The sequence below is a fragment of the Colobus angolensis genome, unplaced genomic scaffold (genome assembly GCF_000951035.1).
Source record: "Colobus angolensis palliatus isolate OR3802 unplaced genomic scaffold, Cang.pa_1.0 Scaffold6, whole genome shotgun sequence".
Taxonomy (NCBI): domain Eukaryota; kingdom Metazoa; phylum Chordata; class Mammalia; order Primates; family Cercopithecidae; genus Colobus; species Colobus angolensis.
Window position 1 is genome coordinate 11,881,976 of NW_012119598.1, and position 17,782 is coordinate 11,899,757.

Sequence of the window (17,782 nt, forward strand, 5' to 3'; positions counted from 1 at the left end):
AATATCTGGGATGAGCTCTTGGCAATCTGCATATTCTAAAAACTCCTCAGCAGATTTCGAAGTCTGAATGATCCCTCTTGTGAAGGGTGCAGTGTGGTAATCACATACCTTTAACTCGAATCATTGCACTGGATAATAATTTTGAATTCACCTTACTTTTATAGGTGTTCTTTTCCCTAAAAGGGAAAATACGACTCCTATCCTCTTGTGACCCTACCTTTCCCCGACTCTGAGTAGTTCTCTGCCCTAGAGGTGGAGGGCTTTTTGCAGTATGGACCAAAGGTCAGGCCTGCGTGACCATTTTGCAGTGTGGACCAAAGGTCAGGCCTGTGACCTTTTTGCAGTATGGACCAAAGGTCAGGCCTATCCTCTTGTGAGCCCACCTTCCCCTGAGTAAGTAGTTCCTCTGCTCTAGAGGTGGAGGACTTTTTGCTGTGTGGACCTTTATCAAAGGTCAGGCCTGTGTTTTAAAGGAATTGGGGCAGATTCCAAGAAGATTGAAGGTTTTGGTTAGACATGATCTAACAAAATATTACTGCCTGCCGGGGTTTCTTTTTGTTTTTTTTGTTTTTTGTTTTTTTTTTTTTGAGACGGGGTGGCTTCTGTGGTAGAGGCCATCCTCCAAGAGCCTATTGTCTAGTAAAGGTGGAGGAGATACCAAGATATCATCACTGGGCATCTTTTCCCAGGCTATTCCCTCCACTCCCCTTTAATCTCAAAAAACACCCATGTCAGCTGGGCGTGGCAGCTCACACCTGTAATCCCAGCACTCTGAGAGGCCAAGGCGGGAAGATCACTTGAACCGGGAGTTTGAGACCAGCCTGGGCAACAAAGCAAGACCCTATCTCTACAATAAATAAAAATTAAAAACACCCATGTCCTCTCAGGGATGGGCCCTATATCCATGTTCACTGTACCTGCTCCTAGGGCTAACGCTTGAACTCAGAGATTCTACATTGTGTTTTTTCTAGGTTTGTGTTTTAGAAAGCTGGGGGGGGGGAGAGCAATCTACAGAGAGAAGCATAAAGGAAAATGGAGCCAGTGTGCAGAGAGAAACAGATAATGCTGAGCAAATGACCTCAGTTCGTGAGAACCTTCTCCTAGTTCTCGTCCCTCGTGAGGGCGCTTCCTCCCATGCTCTCTGAGACACCCACCTCTGTAGCTTTTAGTAAATTCCCCTTTTTTGTTTAAGCTGTCTTTGGGATTCTCTAACTTGAACTAAAAGCTGCTTTATTAAAATAACAAGAGATGAACTATGTATGTAACTTTCTATTTCGTGTTACATTTGTTATAAGATGATTACAAATACCATAGCTGAATAGATTTGAGCCCTTTTAGCAGCAAGGAGTGTGGCATACCAGAAGTGTGTGACACAACAGTTTAGTTCAACTGAATAACAATTTGGCCATTAGATGATATGTGCAAAGCATTTTCTTACAGTTCTTGTTCCAGAGTTTTAAAAGTTAGCTATTATTATTTTTATTGTTACATAATAATTATACATATTTATGGAGTACATATATTTCAGTACATAAATATAATGTACCATGATCAAAGCAAGGTATTTAGCATATCCATCAACTCAAACATTTACCATTTCTTTATGTTGGGAACATTTCAAATCTTCTAGCTATTTTGAAATATACAATAAATTATTGTATGTATTTTTTATTTTTGTGGGTACATAGTAGGTATATATAGGGAGTACATGAGATATTTTGATATGAGCATGCAATGCATAATAATCACATCAGGATAAATGCGGTATTCACTACTTCAAGCATTTATCCTTTGTGTTACAATTCTTTTATTTTCTTTTAGTTATTTTTATAAATGTACAGTAAGTTATTGTTGACTGTGATCACCCCGATGTGCTGTCAAATAGTAGATCTTACTCATTCTATCCAAATATATTTTTGTACCCATTAACCGTTCCCACTCCCTGCCCCTTCAATACCCTTCTCAGCCTCTGGGAACTATCGTTCTACTTTCTGTAAGTTCAGTTGTTTTAATTCTTAACTCCTACAAATAAGTGAGAACATACAAAGTTTGTCTTTCCGTGCTTGGCTTTTTTCATTTAACATCCTCCAGTTTCATCCATGTTATTGCAAGTGACAGGATCTCATTCTTTTCTATGGCTGAATAGTATTCCATTGTGTATATGTACCACATTTTTAAAATCCATTTGTCTGTTGATGGACACCTAGGTTGCTTCCAAATCTTGACTATTGTGAATAGTACTGCAGTAGACATGGGAATGTAGGTATCTCTTCAGTATATTGATTTCCTTTTTTTAGGGGGGTAGGTGGGGAAATACCCAGCAGTGGGATTGCTGGATCATATGGGAGTTTTATTTTTAGATTTTTAAAGGAACCTCCAAATTGTTCTCCATAGTGGTGTTACTAACTTATGTCCACAGTGTTTCCACCAGCATTGTACAAGGGTTCCTTTTTTCTCCACATTCTCACCCAGCATTCATTATTGTCTATCTTTTGGATATAAGGCATTTTAACTAGGTGAGATGATATCTCATTGTAGTTCGTTTTGCATTTCTCTGGTGATCAGGGATGTTGAGCACCTTTTTATATACCTGTTTGCCATTTGCATGTCTTCTTCTGAGAAATGTCTATTCAGATCTTTTGCCCATTTTTAATTGAATTATTACACTTTTTTCCTGTAGAGTTTGAATTCTTTATATGTTGTAGTTATTAATCCTTTGTCAGATGGATAGTTTGCATGTATTTTCTCCCATTCTGTCGGTTGTCTCTTCATCTTACTGGTTGTTTCCTTTGCTGCGCAGAAGCTTTTAAACTTGATGGGATCCCGTTTGCCCATTTTTGCTTTGGTTGGTTGTGCTTTTGAGGTATCACTGAAGAAATCTTTGCTTAGACCGGTGTCCCAGAGAGTTTCCTCAGTGTTTTCTTATAGTTGTTTCATAATTTGAGGTCTTAAATATAAGTCTTAAGCCGTTTTGATTTGATTTTTGTATATGGTGAGAGATAGGAGTCTAGTTTCATTCCTTTGCATATGGATATCCAGGTTCCCCAGCACCATTCAAGAGACCATTCAAGAGTTTTATACCTTCGGGTGATTTCTTATCAGTATTGTCCTTTTCTTTCAGGTTGAAGAACTCCCTTTAGGACTTCTTGTGGGACAGGTTTGGTGTTGACTAAATCCCCTAGCAGGGAAGTCTTAATTTCTCCTTCATGTTTGAAGGATATTTTTGCTTGATATACTGTTCTAGGATATTTTTTTTTCCTTCAGCACTTTAAATATGTCATGCCATGGCCAGGCATGGTAGCTCACGCCTGTAATCCCAGCATTTTGGGAGGCCGAGGCTGGTGGATCACCTGAGGTCAGGAGTTTGAAACCAGCCTGGCCAATGTGGCAAAACCCCATCTCTACTAAAAATACAAAAATCAGCTGGGCATGGTGGCGTGCACCTGTAATGCCAGCTACTTGGGAGGCTGAGGCAGGGGAATCACCTGAACCTGGGAGACAGAGGTTGCAGTGAGCCGAGATAGTGCTACTGCACTCCAGTCTGGGCAACAGAGTGAGACTCCATCTTAAAAAAAAAAAAAAACAAAAAGCCTGGCGTGGTGGCTCACGCCTGTAATTCCAGCACTTTGGGAGGCCAAGGCAGGTAGATTCCTTGAGGTTAGGAGTTTGAGACCAGCCTGGCCAACATGGTGAAACCCCGTGTCTACTAAAAATACAAAAATTAGCTGGGCGTGATAGTGCACCTGAGATAGTGTGATCTCAGCTACTTGGGAGGCTGAAGCAGAAGAATTGCTTGAACCTGGGAAGTAGAGGTTGCAGTGAGCTGAGATCATGCCATTGCACTCCAGACTCCAGCCTGGGTGACAGAGTGAGACCCTGTGTTTAAAAAGAAAAAAAAGAAAAAAAAAAAAAGCCATGCCACTTTCTCCTGACCTATAAGGTTTCCACTGAGAGGTTGACTGCCAGACATGTTCAAGCTTCTGAGTATCTTGTTTGTTTCCTTTCTCTTGCTGCCTTCATGATCCTCTCTTTGTCCTTTACCTTTGGGAGTTTGATTATTAAATGCCTTGAGGTAGTCTTCTTTGGGTTAAATCTGCTTAGTGTTCTGTAACTTTCTTGTACTTGAGTATTGATACCTTTCTCTAGGTTTGAGAAGTTCTCTGTTATCTCTTTAAATAAACTTTGTACCCTAATCTCTCTCTCTACCTCCTCTTTAAGGCCTATAATTCTTAGATTAGCCCTTCTGAGGCCGTTCTCTAGATCTTGTAGATATACTTCTTTTTTCTTTTGTCTCCTCTGACTGCATATTTTCATTTATTTTATTTATTTTGAGACGGAGTCTCGCTCTGTTGCCCTGGCTGGCGTGCAGTGGCACAATCTTGGCTCACCACAACCTCTGCCTCCCACGTTCAAGTGATTCTCCTGTCTCAGCCTCCAGAGTAGCTGGGACTACAGGTGCATGCCACCATGCCCAGCTAATTTTTGTATTTTTAGTAGAGACGGGGTTTCACTATGTTGGCCAAGCTGGTCTCAAACTTCTGGCCTTGTGATCCGCCTGCCTCGGCCTCCCAAAGTGCTGAGATTATAGGCGCGAGCCATGGCGCCCAGCCCTGGCTGCATATTTTCAAATAGCCTGTCTTCACGGTCACTAATTTTCTTCTGCTTGATCAGTTCTGCTGTTGAGAGGCTCTGATGCATTCTTCAGTATTTCAGTTGAAGTTTTCAGCTCCAGATTTCTACTGGATTTTAAAAAATTATTTCAATCTTTTTGTTAAATTTATCTGATAGGATTCAAATTCATTCTGTTATCTTTAATTTTGTTGAGCTTCCTCAAAACAGCTATTTTCCTCTCTCTGAAAAGTCACATATCTCTGGGAGTGGTCTCTAGTTCCTTAATGAGTTCATTTGGTGAGGTCATGTTTTCCTGGATGGTCTTGATGCTTCTGAATGTTTATTGGTGTCTGGTCATTGCAGAGTTAGGTGTTTATTGTAGTCTTCACAATCTGGGCTTCTTTGTACCTATCCTCCTTGGGAATGCTTTCCAAGTATTTGAAGGGACTTGGGCATTGTGATCTAAGTCTTTGTTCACTGTAGCCATGTCTGCATTAGGAAGCATCCCAAGCCCAGTTATGCTGTGGCTCTTACAGACTTGTAGAGGTACCACCTTAGTTGTCTTAGGTAAGATCCAGAAGAATTCTCTGGGTTAGCAAGCAGAAACTCTTGTTCTCTTCCCTTACTTTTCCCAAAATAAATGGAATCTCTGTCTGTGCTGAGCTGCCTGGAGCTGGGGAAGGGGTAACATAGTCACCCCTGTGGCCACCAGAGCTGGGACTATGCTGAGTCAGACTCGAAACTAGCATAACAGTGGGTCTTGATTGAGGCTTATGGTGACCACTGCCTGGCTGCCACTTATGTTTGCTCAAAACCCAAGGGCTCTACAGTCAGCAGGTAGTGAATCCAGTCAGGCTTGTGTCCTTCCCATTAGGGTGGGGTGAGTTCCCTGCTAGCTGTCTGGGAGCCAGGGCCAGGAGTTGGGAAACTTACAGATTTACCTGGTGCTCTCTGTTCTACTGCAGCTAAGCTGGCACTGAAGCTGCAAGACAAAACCCCTCCCAGTCTTCCCTTTCCTCAGAGAACTGTTTCCTTGTGGCCACAACTGCCCTAGGCCCACAGGGACTACTGTCTTCCAGCCACCAGTGTTCACTCAAGGCTCAGTGTATTAGTCCGCTTTTATGCTGCCGATAAAGACATACCTGAGATTGGGCAATTTACAAAATAAAGAGGTTTAATTGGATTTACAGTTCCATGTGGCTGGGGAAGCCTCACAATTATGGCGGAAGGCAAGAAGGAGCAAGTCCCATCTTACATGGATGGCAGCAGCCAAAGAGAGAATGAGGAAGATGCAAAAGTGTAAACCCCTGATAAAACCGTCAGATCTCGTGAGACTTATTCACTACCAGGAGAACAGTATGGAGGAAACTGCCCCCTATGATTCAGTTATCTCCCACTGGGTCCCTCCCACAACACGTGGCAATTATGGGAGTACAATTCCAAAAGAGATTTGTGTGGGGACACAGCCAAACCATATCACTCAGTTAGCTTGTGGTGAATGCTGTCATGACATAGTCTCTCCTTCAGGACAGTGGACTTCCCTCTGGCCCAGGGCAGGTCCAGAAATGCCATCTAGGAGCCAAGACCTGGAACTGAGGACACCAGGAGGCTGCTTAGTGTTCTGTCCCACTGTAGCCGAGCTGGTACCCAAGTTGCAAGACAAAGTTCTCTTCACTCTTTTCTCTCCTTTCCTTGAGTAAGAGTTTCTCCTCATAGCCACCACAGCTCAGAATGTGCTGGGTCACATCTGAGGCCAACATGGCTCTGAGTCTCACTCAAGGCCCTCAGTAAGTACTGTTTGGCTACCACTGTTGACTATTTAGGTTCCAGGGGCTGTGTACTAAGCAGGCAGTGAATCCTGCTAGGAGCAGGTCCTTCCATTCAAGGCAGCAGATTCCCATCTGGCCGAGGGTGTATCTGGAAATGTCAGCTGGGAGCCAGGGCCCAGAATGGCAATCTCATGACTCTGCTTGGTACCCTGTTCTAGTATGGCTAAGCTGATAACCAAGTTGTAAGACCAAGTCCTCTTTACTCTCTCCTCTCCTCTCTCCTCTCTCCTCAAACAGAGGGAAGAAGTCTCTCCCAGACCTGCGAGCTGTACTGCTTGTGGTTGAGGAGTGGTAATGCAAGCACTCCTTTGGTTGCCCCAGGTGGTGTCTCACTAGGTGGTGTGCTCCCTAAGTCCACTGGCTCCAAGCCCATCCCAGCACAGCACGAGGACTCATCCAGGAATTTTAGTCCTTGTGACTTAGACTCCCTTTCAAGTTTACTGAGGTCCCCAGAGCACTTCAGCCCATGGTGGTAGTAGGGCTTGCTGGAACTCAGGTTCCAGTTGCTGGGGTGGGCAATTCCCCTATGGTTAGAACTGGTCTAACTGCTCCCTATGTGGGTGCAGACTGAGTTCTGTCCTGTCTTGCTTTCTCCTGTGACAGGACAGAGTCCCATAATCACTATGCTCTCCCTCCCCTAGGCATACAGATTCTCTTTCCATGCCGTGTGACTGCTGCTGACAGAGGAGGGAGGGTAGCGTAGGCATTTTGAGACTATCTTTCCTCTTCAGTACCTCTTTTATTAATATGATGTTAAAACCAGGTACTGTGATCATTCACCTGATTTTTTATTTTTATGAAGGTGCTTTTTTGTGTGGATAGTTGTTCAGTTTGGCATTGCTACAGGGGCAATGATCACTAGAGGCTTCTGTTTGGCCATCTTGCTCTTCCTCCCTCCTCTCTAATTGTATTTTTGTACCCACTAATCAACCTCTCTTCATCCCCTCCCCACCTCAACACTTCCTGGACTCCAATAACCATCACTCTACTCTAGCTCTGTAAGATCAACTTTTTTAGCTGCCACGTATGAGTGAGGTGATGTGATATTTGTCTTTCTGTGTCTGACTTATTTCACTTAACATAATAACTTCCAGCTCCATCCATGTTGCTGCAAATGACAGGACACATTCTTTATGGCGGAATAGTATTCTGTTGTGTATCTGTGCCACATTTTCTTTATCCATTTATCCATTGCTGGCACTTAGGTTGATTTCATATTTTGCTATTGTGAATAGTTCTGCAATAAACATGAGCATGTATGGAAATATCTCTTGAATATACCGATTTCCTTTCTTTTGGATATATAAACCAACAGGAGCATTGTTGAATCATATGGTAAATCTATTTTTAGTTTTTTGAGGAACTTGAATGTTCTTGGTGGGTGTGTCAAATCAGTTGGCTGTTAATACATGGATTTATTTCTGGATTCTCTGTTCTGTTCCATTTGTCTGTGTGTCTCTTTTTATGTTAGTACCATGATGTGTTGGTTACTATAGCTTTGTGGTATATTTTTAAGTCAGGTAGTGTGATTCCTCCTAGTTATTAGTATTGTCATGTCTAACATAGCAGTTGAATAGCTTATTGGCCGTTGTATCTGGCACAGTAATACCTCTCTTAGTTTATTCTTTGCTCAGTCATACTTTTCCTGGTATATATTCATTGGGGCTTTAATAATGGTTTTTTTCCTCAAAACATATGTGTCATGTGTCGTTTTCCCATTCAAACTGCCCAGCATTTTTAGTCTCATCCTTTGTTCAGACTATGAACACTCTCTGATAAACAGCCTATGGTAGAAGCATCAGATCTTCCTAATCCTAAGTATTATGATATGGAAACACCCCCCTTCCTGTCCTCCTCCTGTCTCTCCCCAGAATTACACCTCTGTAAGAACTTAGTCATTTTGCTTGGAGGACAACTTGTTGAACTTTCCTCAGTTTAGTGAATTTACTGCAGTTCTTATCTAAACTACAATTTATCTCTTTCCTTTATACTCCCAACCTATCATTACAGTAGTCATTGTAAGAAAAACAAAACAACTGGGTATTTGTTCTTTTTGGCTGCCCAATAGATGAACTCCATAGTTATATTAGGGGAATTCCATACCTCACAGTGTTTCGTGAGAAACAGTGTCACTACTGCATGTTTCCCCCCAGCCCTCACACAGCCTGTACCCAGATAGAATTGGGTGAAAAATGCATACTGTTCAAGCTTACCTCTCTCCAGATTTGAGGATAAAAATTACAGCAGTATGGAGTTGGAGTGGTTCAGCTGGCCAGGGTGGGGAGGGGAGTGGTGAGTGGACATAGTAGCCATAACTTGCTTCTCCAAACTCTGGCATTTTTCTCATTGACACCACATTCTGGTTCTGAATTTTGACTTGAGATTGAATCCCTTACATTGGTTGCTGACAGTGATTACCAAAAAAAATTTTTTGATTCCTCTTACTAAAATTGGGGGAGAGTCTGTGATCTAGCTGAATGCTCTTATATCCCAAGCCTCTGAAAGCTACAGCGGTCCTCAGTTCCTTGTCTTGTAGATTTCTGTGCTGAGAGACTTACTCTTTCTTAACCATCCCAAGAGCACTATAGTACTTTATGGTGGAAACCCCAATGGTGAGGCCCTTTATCATAGTCTTTCCAGGCAAAGGATTTCCTCTCTCTTCTTTATGGTCATTTTATACATTGTAGCCACTGTTGGAATCTTTGGCTTTAATAAAATCAAGAGCATCAGTTTTTAGCCCTAAAGATTATAATTCTCTGATAATAAATTTACCACTGTAATATCTGTTTAGCACAAAAACCCTGATCAAGTGAGTTCTTTTAGCTTTTAGGTTATATTTTCGAGTCTAACCTAAGAGTTAGGAGTTTTCCTTAGTATCTGTTGAAGTCAACTGACCTTGTTAATTTAGGCCAATTAATGGCATTGAGGTATTTACAGAATATAAGTCTACAGAGTATTCATGATGTACTTACCGGTTTCTTTCTTATTTTTCCCAATTACCAAAGCCATGTGTGTTCATTGTGGAAAAATTTGGTAAGTACAGAGAAATATATTTTTTTAAAAAAACAAGGTAGGTCTCCAAATTGATCTACAGATTAAGTGCAGTTCCTATCAAAATTCTTGGTGCCTTTTTAAAAAAAAAACTTATATCGATAAAATGATTCTAAAATTCCCATGGAAATGACTCAGAATAGTCAAAACAGTCTTGAAAAAGAACATTGATGGACTCAAATTTCCTGATTTTTAAACTTAATATAAAGCTGCTGTAACCAACATGGTATGGGACTAGAATAATGATAGGCATATGCAGGTTAATGGGGATGGAATTGAGAGCCCAGAAATAAACTGTAACATTTATGACCAATTGCTTTTTGACAAAGGTGCCAATATAATGTAATGGTGGAGGAAAATAATATTTTCAACAAATGATCCTGGAACAGCTTGATTTCCGCATGCAGAAGGATGAATTTTGACCCCTCTCTTACACCAAAATTAACAAAAGTGGATTAAAGACTTACATCTAAGAGCAAAACTATAAACTCTTAGAAGAACTACATGGTTATAAATCTTCATGATGTAGGATTGGTCAGTGGTTTCCTAGATACGCCATCCAAAGTACAAGCAAACAAAGGAAAAAATGATGCATTAGGCTTCCTTAAAAACTTTTATGCTTCAAAGGACTTTTTCAAGATAGTGAAAAGCCGGCCCACAGAATGGGAGAAAATATTTGCAAATCATACACCTGATAAGCATCTAATATCTGGAATATACTAAAAACTGTTACAACTCAATAATAAAAAGAAACTAAATTTAAAAACTGGGCAAAAGAAATAAATAGATATTTCTCCAAAGAAGATAATCGATGGCTAATAAGAACGTGAAAAGATGTCGAACATCATTAGTCATGAGGGAAATGCAAATCAAAGCTTCATGATATACCATCATGCCTGCTAGGAGTCCCTGTAATAGAAAAAAAAGATGGACAATAAAGTGTTGGTGAGGATGTAGAGAAATTGGAACCTCATACATTGCAGGTGGGAATGTAAAGTGTTGTAGCTGCTTTGCAGTTTCCAAGTGTTTAAACAGAGTTACCATATGACCCAGCAATTCCCTTCTAGATAGATACACCCAAGATAAATGAGAACATAGGTCCATGGAGAAACTTGTACACAAATATCCATTGTAGTCAAAAAGTGGCAACTTTGTTTCCTATAACAGCCAAAAGTAGAAACTTCTAAATGTCTATCAATTGATAAATCCTTAAACAGAATGTAATATGTACATAAAATGGAATATTATTTAACCGTAAAAGGAAATGAAGTGCCGATGCTTACAACACAGTGGACACACGTTGGGAACATGGGCTGAGTTTGAAAAACCAGACACAGAGGCCACGTATTGTATGATTCCATTAAAATGACATGTTCAGAATAGGCAAATCCATAGAGACAGAAAGTAGATTAGTGGTTGCCAGGGGCTAGTAGGAGCAGGGATGGGGAGTGACCTTTAATGGGTATGAGGTTTCTGTTGGGGTTGATGAAAACATTTTGGACTTCAGTAGTGGTGATGGTTGTACAATCTTGTGGATATACTAAAAAACACTGAATTGTATACTTTAAAAGGATGAATTTTATGGTATGTGAATTACATCTCAATTTAAAAACCCAGCAAAAGTTACCTCAAATCCCACTGCCTAAGGACAACCAAATTGAGCATTTTAGAAAATGCCTCATGCCAGGCACCTCAGCCCTTTTGATACCTTCTCTTTCAATTCCTCACTATAGCTTTGTGAATCTTCTGTCAGAACTGCAACTCCTGACTCCTTCCTCAGTGTTCTTTCCACTAATTTGCTCTGCCTGTTTTACACAGAATTTTGGGTAAAGAGAGAAGATGCTAATTTGGAATATCATTAAAATAGTATTTTACAAAGTTGGGTGCTTTACTCAAACAGTTGACCAGAAAATATTTATGGTTTGGTTCAGGTAACAGCACCCAAGCTTAAAGCAAAAACTTGAGAAATGGATTAAATCTCTGAAGTTCGTCTTTAGTGTCAAGGGGTTTATGGTAATTTTTTTCCAGAGATTGTAAGAAAAAAACAAGTAAAATTAGAAACTCCCCTTACATATTCATTTATCTTGGCCTGGATTAACACTGGACAAGAAAAGCTGGTTGTATTTTGTTTTCACAAAATATGCTATGTTTCATTTCTATTCTATGCAGCCGGAGTCTTTAAAGTAGACAGCATCAAGAAAACACATGAGCATGAAAAACCTTGTTAGAATGGTTAATTTAGTTTATTTTATGCTCTTAACATTTTAGAGCAACCAAGCATAGGTTCAGAGGTTTTCTCCTGTGTGTTCCTTTATTGATTAATGTTTGTTCCTTATTAGTGAACATTTAAAAACCTTACTACTCCTTGCAAATACAAGACTTGTTTTTTTTTGTTAAAAGATAATTAGTCATACTTTCTAATGACATTGACATGAAAATATTGTATTTGTAAAATCTGTGTTTTAAACACCTTGAATCTAAAATTTAGTCTTAGATTTAAGACTTTAGTCTTTCATCATATAATTTAAGAAAACATATTTTCTTTGAAAATTATTTCCAGAAACTTATGGATAGCTTGGTCCTGACTAGTTTTCATCATAGTGCTGTTAAGTCCTGCTATTTAAGGCCATATAGATTCTGATTGAAACAAACTTGCTTTTAGTAAATAAATAGCACTGAGATATGGAAGTCCAAGTAAATGGCAAAGTGAATTTTCTTTCCCAGAAAAATGCTCTCAAAAATTTGATTTTAATATAAGTAACACTTTTACTTAGATATCATAAACTCATTTTGATTTTACTGTAGATGGACTCAGCCCGAATTCTAAATTCTATGAGGGTAGAGACTGTTTTTGCCATTACTGTAATCCCAGAGTTTATCCTTATTCCTCATACAAAAAATGTTTGTTATATCATTATATATTTGTAATTACGTATGTTTGTATATATTATTTTGTAATATACCTCCCCATTAACTGTAACGTTCTGAATTGATAACATTGTGTGTAATAACTTTTCTTAATGTTTTTGTCTTTCTCTATAGGTTGGTATTTTGTATGGCATCTTTTTTTATCAAAATTCAAGTTTCTCCGGGAACTGGTGGGAGACACAGGATCCCAAGAGGGAGATCATGAGCCTTCAGGGTCTGAAACTGAAGAAGACACTTCCTCCTCTCCACACAGAATCAGATCCGCTCGCCAAAGGAGGGCACCTGCTGATGAAGGCCACAGACCCCAGACATAGTCGTGTACTCGTGAAGGATGAAAAGGCAGTTGCTAGCTTCTGTCTTTTAGTGACTTGGCTTTGAAATTTACTGATGACTGAAGAACATTTGTATTGGATTTTAAGTCCAATTTGAAAAAAGATTTACATGTAAGCCATATAAAAATAAAGGGAATTAAAACCAAATTGGACTATTATACATTTCATCTTAAAGATAATCTTTTGTTTCACTAGCTTTCTACTTATACGTTTATTCCTTGGCTTTTGGGCTTTCTTGCACTGCTGCAGATCTGGTAAACATTAAAGGCTTGAAAAACCATATTTTGTTAGCCCTAAAATGTACATTTTTCTTCCCACTTTAACTTGTCTGAAATTGGGATGCATCTCATTACTGTCAACCAGGTGATAGTCATGTAATTCTCCTACTGTGTGCATGTGCGAATTTACAGCTTGTCATCTTGTCATTCCTTTAACCAACATGTGTTTTGTTGGTATCAAATGTGTCAGGTTTAACTGACATTTTAAAATGTCTTCAAAAAGATTACACTATGATTCAGCATTGAAACGAAAAGTTATTGTGTATGCAGAAAAGCATGGAAACAGAGCAGCGGGGCGTACATTTGATATTAGTGAAGCAAATATTCGTCGCTGGAGAAATGATCGTAATTCCATATTTTCCTGCAAAGCAACAACAAAATGTTTTACGGGACCTAAGAAAGGTAGATACCCACAAGTAGACGAAGCTGTACTACATTTCGTCAGTGAGACACATGCAAAAGGACTGCCTATCACACGCCAAGCAATGCAATTGAAGGCAGGAGAAATTGCCAAAACCCTGGGAATTGATGAAACAAAATTCAAAGCGACAAGAGGTTGGTGTGACCGATTCATGCGCCGAGCAGGACTGTCGTTAAGGCATCAAACATCGTTTTGTCCCAAGCTCCCTGCTGCCATTAAACAGAAGACAGTGTTGGAGCACTCTTTCAAGAAGTGCTGCATAACCAGTACTCTTGACAACACCGGGAGAGACGTTATGTGGAAAAACGCAGACATCAATGACTGTGGTTTGAAAAGTGATTCAGAGGAGTTGGATTCACAATATGAAGTTATAATTATAACTTAACCAATATATTTCACACATTTTCTTTACATATGCACAAGAGTGATGTGATAAAAATCTGTTTAACTCAAAGTGCTGTTTCAATAAATATAAAATAAACGTTTTCTGTGATGTGAAAGCATTGTGTCATAGTTTAATGGGCAGTGTTTTTTCTTAGTGATACATATGGTGCATCTTAACAATTGGTAGTATCTTAGGTTAAATTAAGAATGGTAGCTTGTAAATTTATTTTTCTTTTTAAGATAGCAGTTATTTATTGGGGAATTTGATTCTGACTCGTAATATTAAACTTGTTATCCTGTGTGAAACACATTTCTGGGGGGGCAGGTAACCTATTCGATATTTTAGAGTAGTAACTTAGGAATCTAAGAACTATCTTCTACTTCAGGAAGAGTGGAATTAGTTACTCCCTTTGTATAGGAGGACTTTATGCTCAAGGAATGTGTTGTGGAGAAAAACACTTCTTCCCAAACAGCAATTCGTTGACGAGACCTCAAAGGTAATGCGTATTGAGGAAAACAGTAGTGGGTGAAAATACCCGCTTAACTGTAAAATGACTCTCTTGCCAGGTTTCCATGTTTGTCTTAACTGAACTCTGGACTGAGTGTTTACCAGGGAGGAGAGATGTGAATTAAACAACCTTCCTGTTTAGTGTTACCTGCTTTGTACAAGAATGAAATGCAAAGCCAACTTATTTTATTAATCCAAGTTCTTTTTATGTTTTTTTTAACCTTTATTAAGGACTAGTCATCACAAAATATTTAACCTCTATTTTATGATGGTGTGTTATGATGTTTGATACCTCATACTTCTTGCTTAGAGTTTTGTTTAACAGTTCACTGGCTCTGTCCCAATATTTGTGATGAACACCTCTTTGCTATATTGTAGCTCTTGGAGATACTAAAAGGGAATTCACAGAACATTACTTCAGTTTTATGTGTTTGCTAGGGGAAGATTTCCTAGCTGCTGAGAGCGAGGCACAGTCTTGCTGCCTTCGTTTCTTTATTAGATACAATTTTCTATTTTTATGTGACTCTAGGGCATAACAAAACAGTGACGGCTTCAAGCATTAATTTTAATGCTTCCTACTAGCTAAATCATCTTAAAATGATTATCAGAAAAAAAAATGCCCCCAAAACTTTTCGGTACTGGGAGGATATTTAAATTAGATTTTTCATAGTCTAATGTTTTGAACCATGGATTCTGTTTTATGGTGGATACCTAAGGTTTAGATAATAGTTGCTGGAAAGCTTAAAGTAGCTGGTGAGCTTCCTATTGTGTCACTATTAAAGAATTGATGGCTGATGTAACTCTCCCGCCAAAATCTACAAGGGTCATGCCCAAATTAATACAGGTTAACCTTTGTAGAGGTATATATGTTGGCATTATTTATTGACGTTTATGCTTTAAGCATGCCTTATTTTATGTAATTTTAAGAAATACTGTATTTAACTTGTGAAATACACCTAAAAGCATACTAGTTAGCTCTTAGCCTCTCACTTAGGGAGGGTAAAGAAACATCACTGATGCCAATATGAAGATCTCTAAAATCCTTTGTTTAGAACTTTGTTCTCTTCGTGCACCTCACAACACACTTACCATGGTACATATTTCTTAATGCCACTAAGAAAGGCAAGATAGTTAACACAGTTATTTATGTGGTATAGTGTTTCTTTTCCTGTTTTAGTGCTTTTGTGTCTAAACTTATCAGAACTGCATCACAACTGCATTTTCAGTCTCAGTGGGAGGTGGACTAGCCTGTGTTTAATTTTAGAGCTTAAAAGTGTATAAGCATTAAAAACACATACATGTATTAGAATCTTGTCTAATCCCTCACAAAGGATGATGGTGATCAGCATGCCATCTTTTGAAGATTAATTCTAAAATTGAGGACTCTGGTAGGTTGTTCTATTTCCTTCCCAATCAGCCATTCATTTCCATATGTTTTGCCTTTGAAACTTTTTGTGAAAATTGCCTGTACCAATTGCATTGGTTGTGTTGCTCTGATTTAAATGCCAAAAATACTAAATATTTGTGTAGTGCTGTTAAATGAGGTTTTTGATATTTCCATCACTTGATGAATTTTGTAGTGATATTTTCATAGTTGAAACAAGTATATTGCTCTGGTGGACAGCCACCTCACAGACATGCAGACCCATTTCTTTCGATATTAGGTTTAACACCCATTTTAATTTTATTTTGCTGAAGGTTTGGAATATATAAAGTAATGGATTCACAAAATATGATATCTTAAAACGTGTTGAAAGATTTCAAAGTGGTACATTTTTACTTCTAAGAGCAACGATTTTTGAAATTAGTCAACGATGCAGTCTTTTTTAAAAGTCAGTTTTCTCAAGTACTATGTTGTAATGTAAGACGTAACTGATATAACTAGATTTTGACTGGTAAACTTTAAGTGCTTTTAATTTGAGGTTGACTTTAAAAAGCCATTGAGCAGCCCTCAGAGGTTATGGACTCTCAAGCGACTAATGGAATAGTGTTCTGTTGTGAAGTCTAGAACTAAAGCACTTTGTATTGTCTGCTTCTAAAGTGTCCTATAGTTTTTAACTTAAAGTGTAAAGAGTAACATTTTATCTTATGGCAATTAAAGTTACGTTTTTCATTTGTTGGTGTACATGTGCTACCTGTTTTATGGGGAATGTTTAACATGATCCTCCAAGTTGGTTCTATGCATAACCATTCACCAAATACTGCTGCTGTGGTTCCTTGAAGGAAATATTCTGTGCTCTGCTATGATGCATTGCCATCTTGCTGCTTGACAATAGGTTTATGAAGACTTAGAATTATGTGTTTTAATAGTACCTTTGTATATATAACAAGATGTAAAATTAAAGATGAGGAATGTATGTAAATGATCATTCACTGTTTTTGTTTTAAAACTGGTCAGTACTATAAAGCTTCTGTGGTTTGTATGATGTTCTAACTTTCACTTTAAACTGCATAGAATAAATTAAAATGAGGTACAGCAAAAATTGTGTGTCTCTGATTGATAAAGGATGCTAAGTGTGAAGGGTGCCGTGGACATAAAGGGATTTGAAAGCAGCCATTCTTACTAATGGTCAGCACTTCACCCCATTTTTCAAACTACAAATCTAGAAGAATAAGAGGATAGCAATAATATTTCTTAGTGCCATGAAAGTAAATGACTTAGGACATATATATATAGCATTAAAGGACACACACACACACACACACACACACATATATATATGTATAGTGTTAGAGCTACATTATTACATTTACCTTATTTAACTTTTTGTTTTCTTCCCATGCTGTATTTAACACCCTCAAGGTTGTTTTGTTAACTTGTTTGCCATGGATCATGTTTCACATTTTTGTTAGTATTCACCACCAGGAAGATTGAGGAAACTCATCAAAGCCAAGTAAAAAGATGGAGGAGTTTCTTTGAGAATGCAGTTGAGATAGAAAGCCATGAATTTCATTGGCTGGGGCAAGTTGTGACTTCTCCAGGACTGCTCAGCTGCCAAGAATGTAGGGTGGGAAGAAGTGGATTGTGCTAGGGTTGGATTTTGCAAGGCAGGTGTGTCTGAAGGGCAAGGTCATTAGAGATTGCTGGAGATTGGCCCTGGAATTTGGGCTGTGTCATGAGAGACGTCGGATCAGTAAGGCACTGGTAAACTGGGTGAAAGGAAAGGGATAGGGGTTGAAGATAAAATGAATGTGACGTGTATGATAGGAAGTTTGGGATGGAGATTAGCTGAGGTAGTTCTGAGCAATGACACTAAATACAGCCATAGAAAAGGGGAATCTGAGAAGAGTGACTCATTTTATTGTGAATCTGAGAATGGCCACTAATATTTTCCACATGATGGCCGTCGGATCAGTAAGGCACTGGTAAACTGGGTGAAAGGAAAGGGATAGGGGTTGAAGATAAAATGAATGTGACGTGTATGATAGGAAGTTTGGGA

The 17,782-nt window shown here is 38.9% G+C and overlaps 1 protein-coding gene across 1 annotated transcript in view; it reads left to right on the forward strand.

Moving 5' to 3' along the window:
• Positions 1-16,812, forward strand: part of SMIM13 (small integral membrane protein 13) — a 41,726-nt gene extending 24,914 nt beyond the window's left edge. The window contains exon 2 of the mRNA XM_011962687.1: positions 12,534-16,812. Coding sequence (XP_011818077.1) covers positions 12,534-12,733 — 200 coding nt within the window. The 3' untranslated portion in view covers positions 12,734-16,812. The remainder of the gene's footprint in view (positions 1-12,533) is intronic.
• The last annotated feature ends 970 nt before the right edge of the window (positions 16,813-17,782 follow it).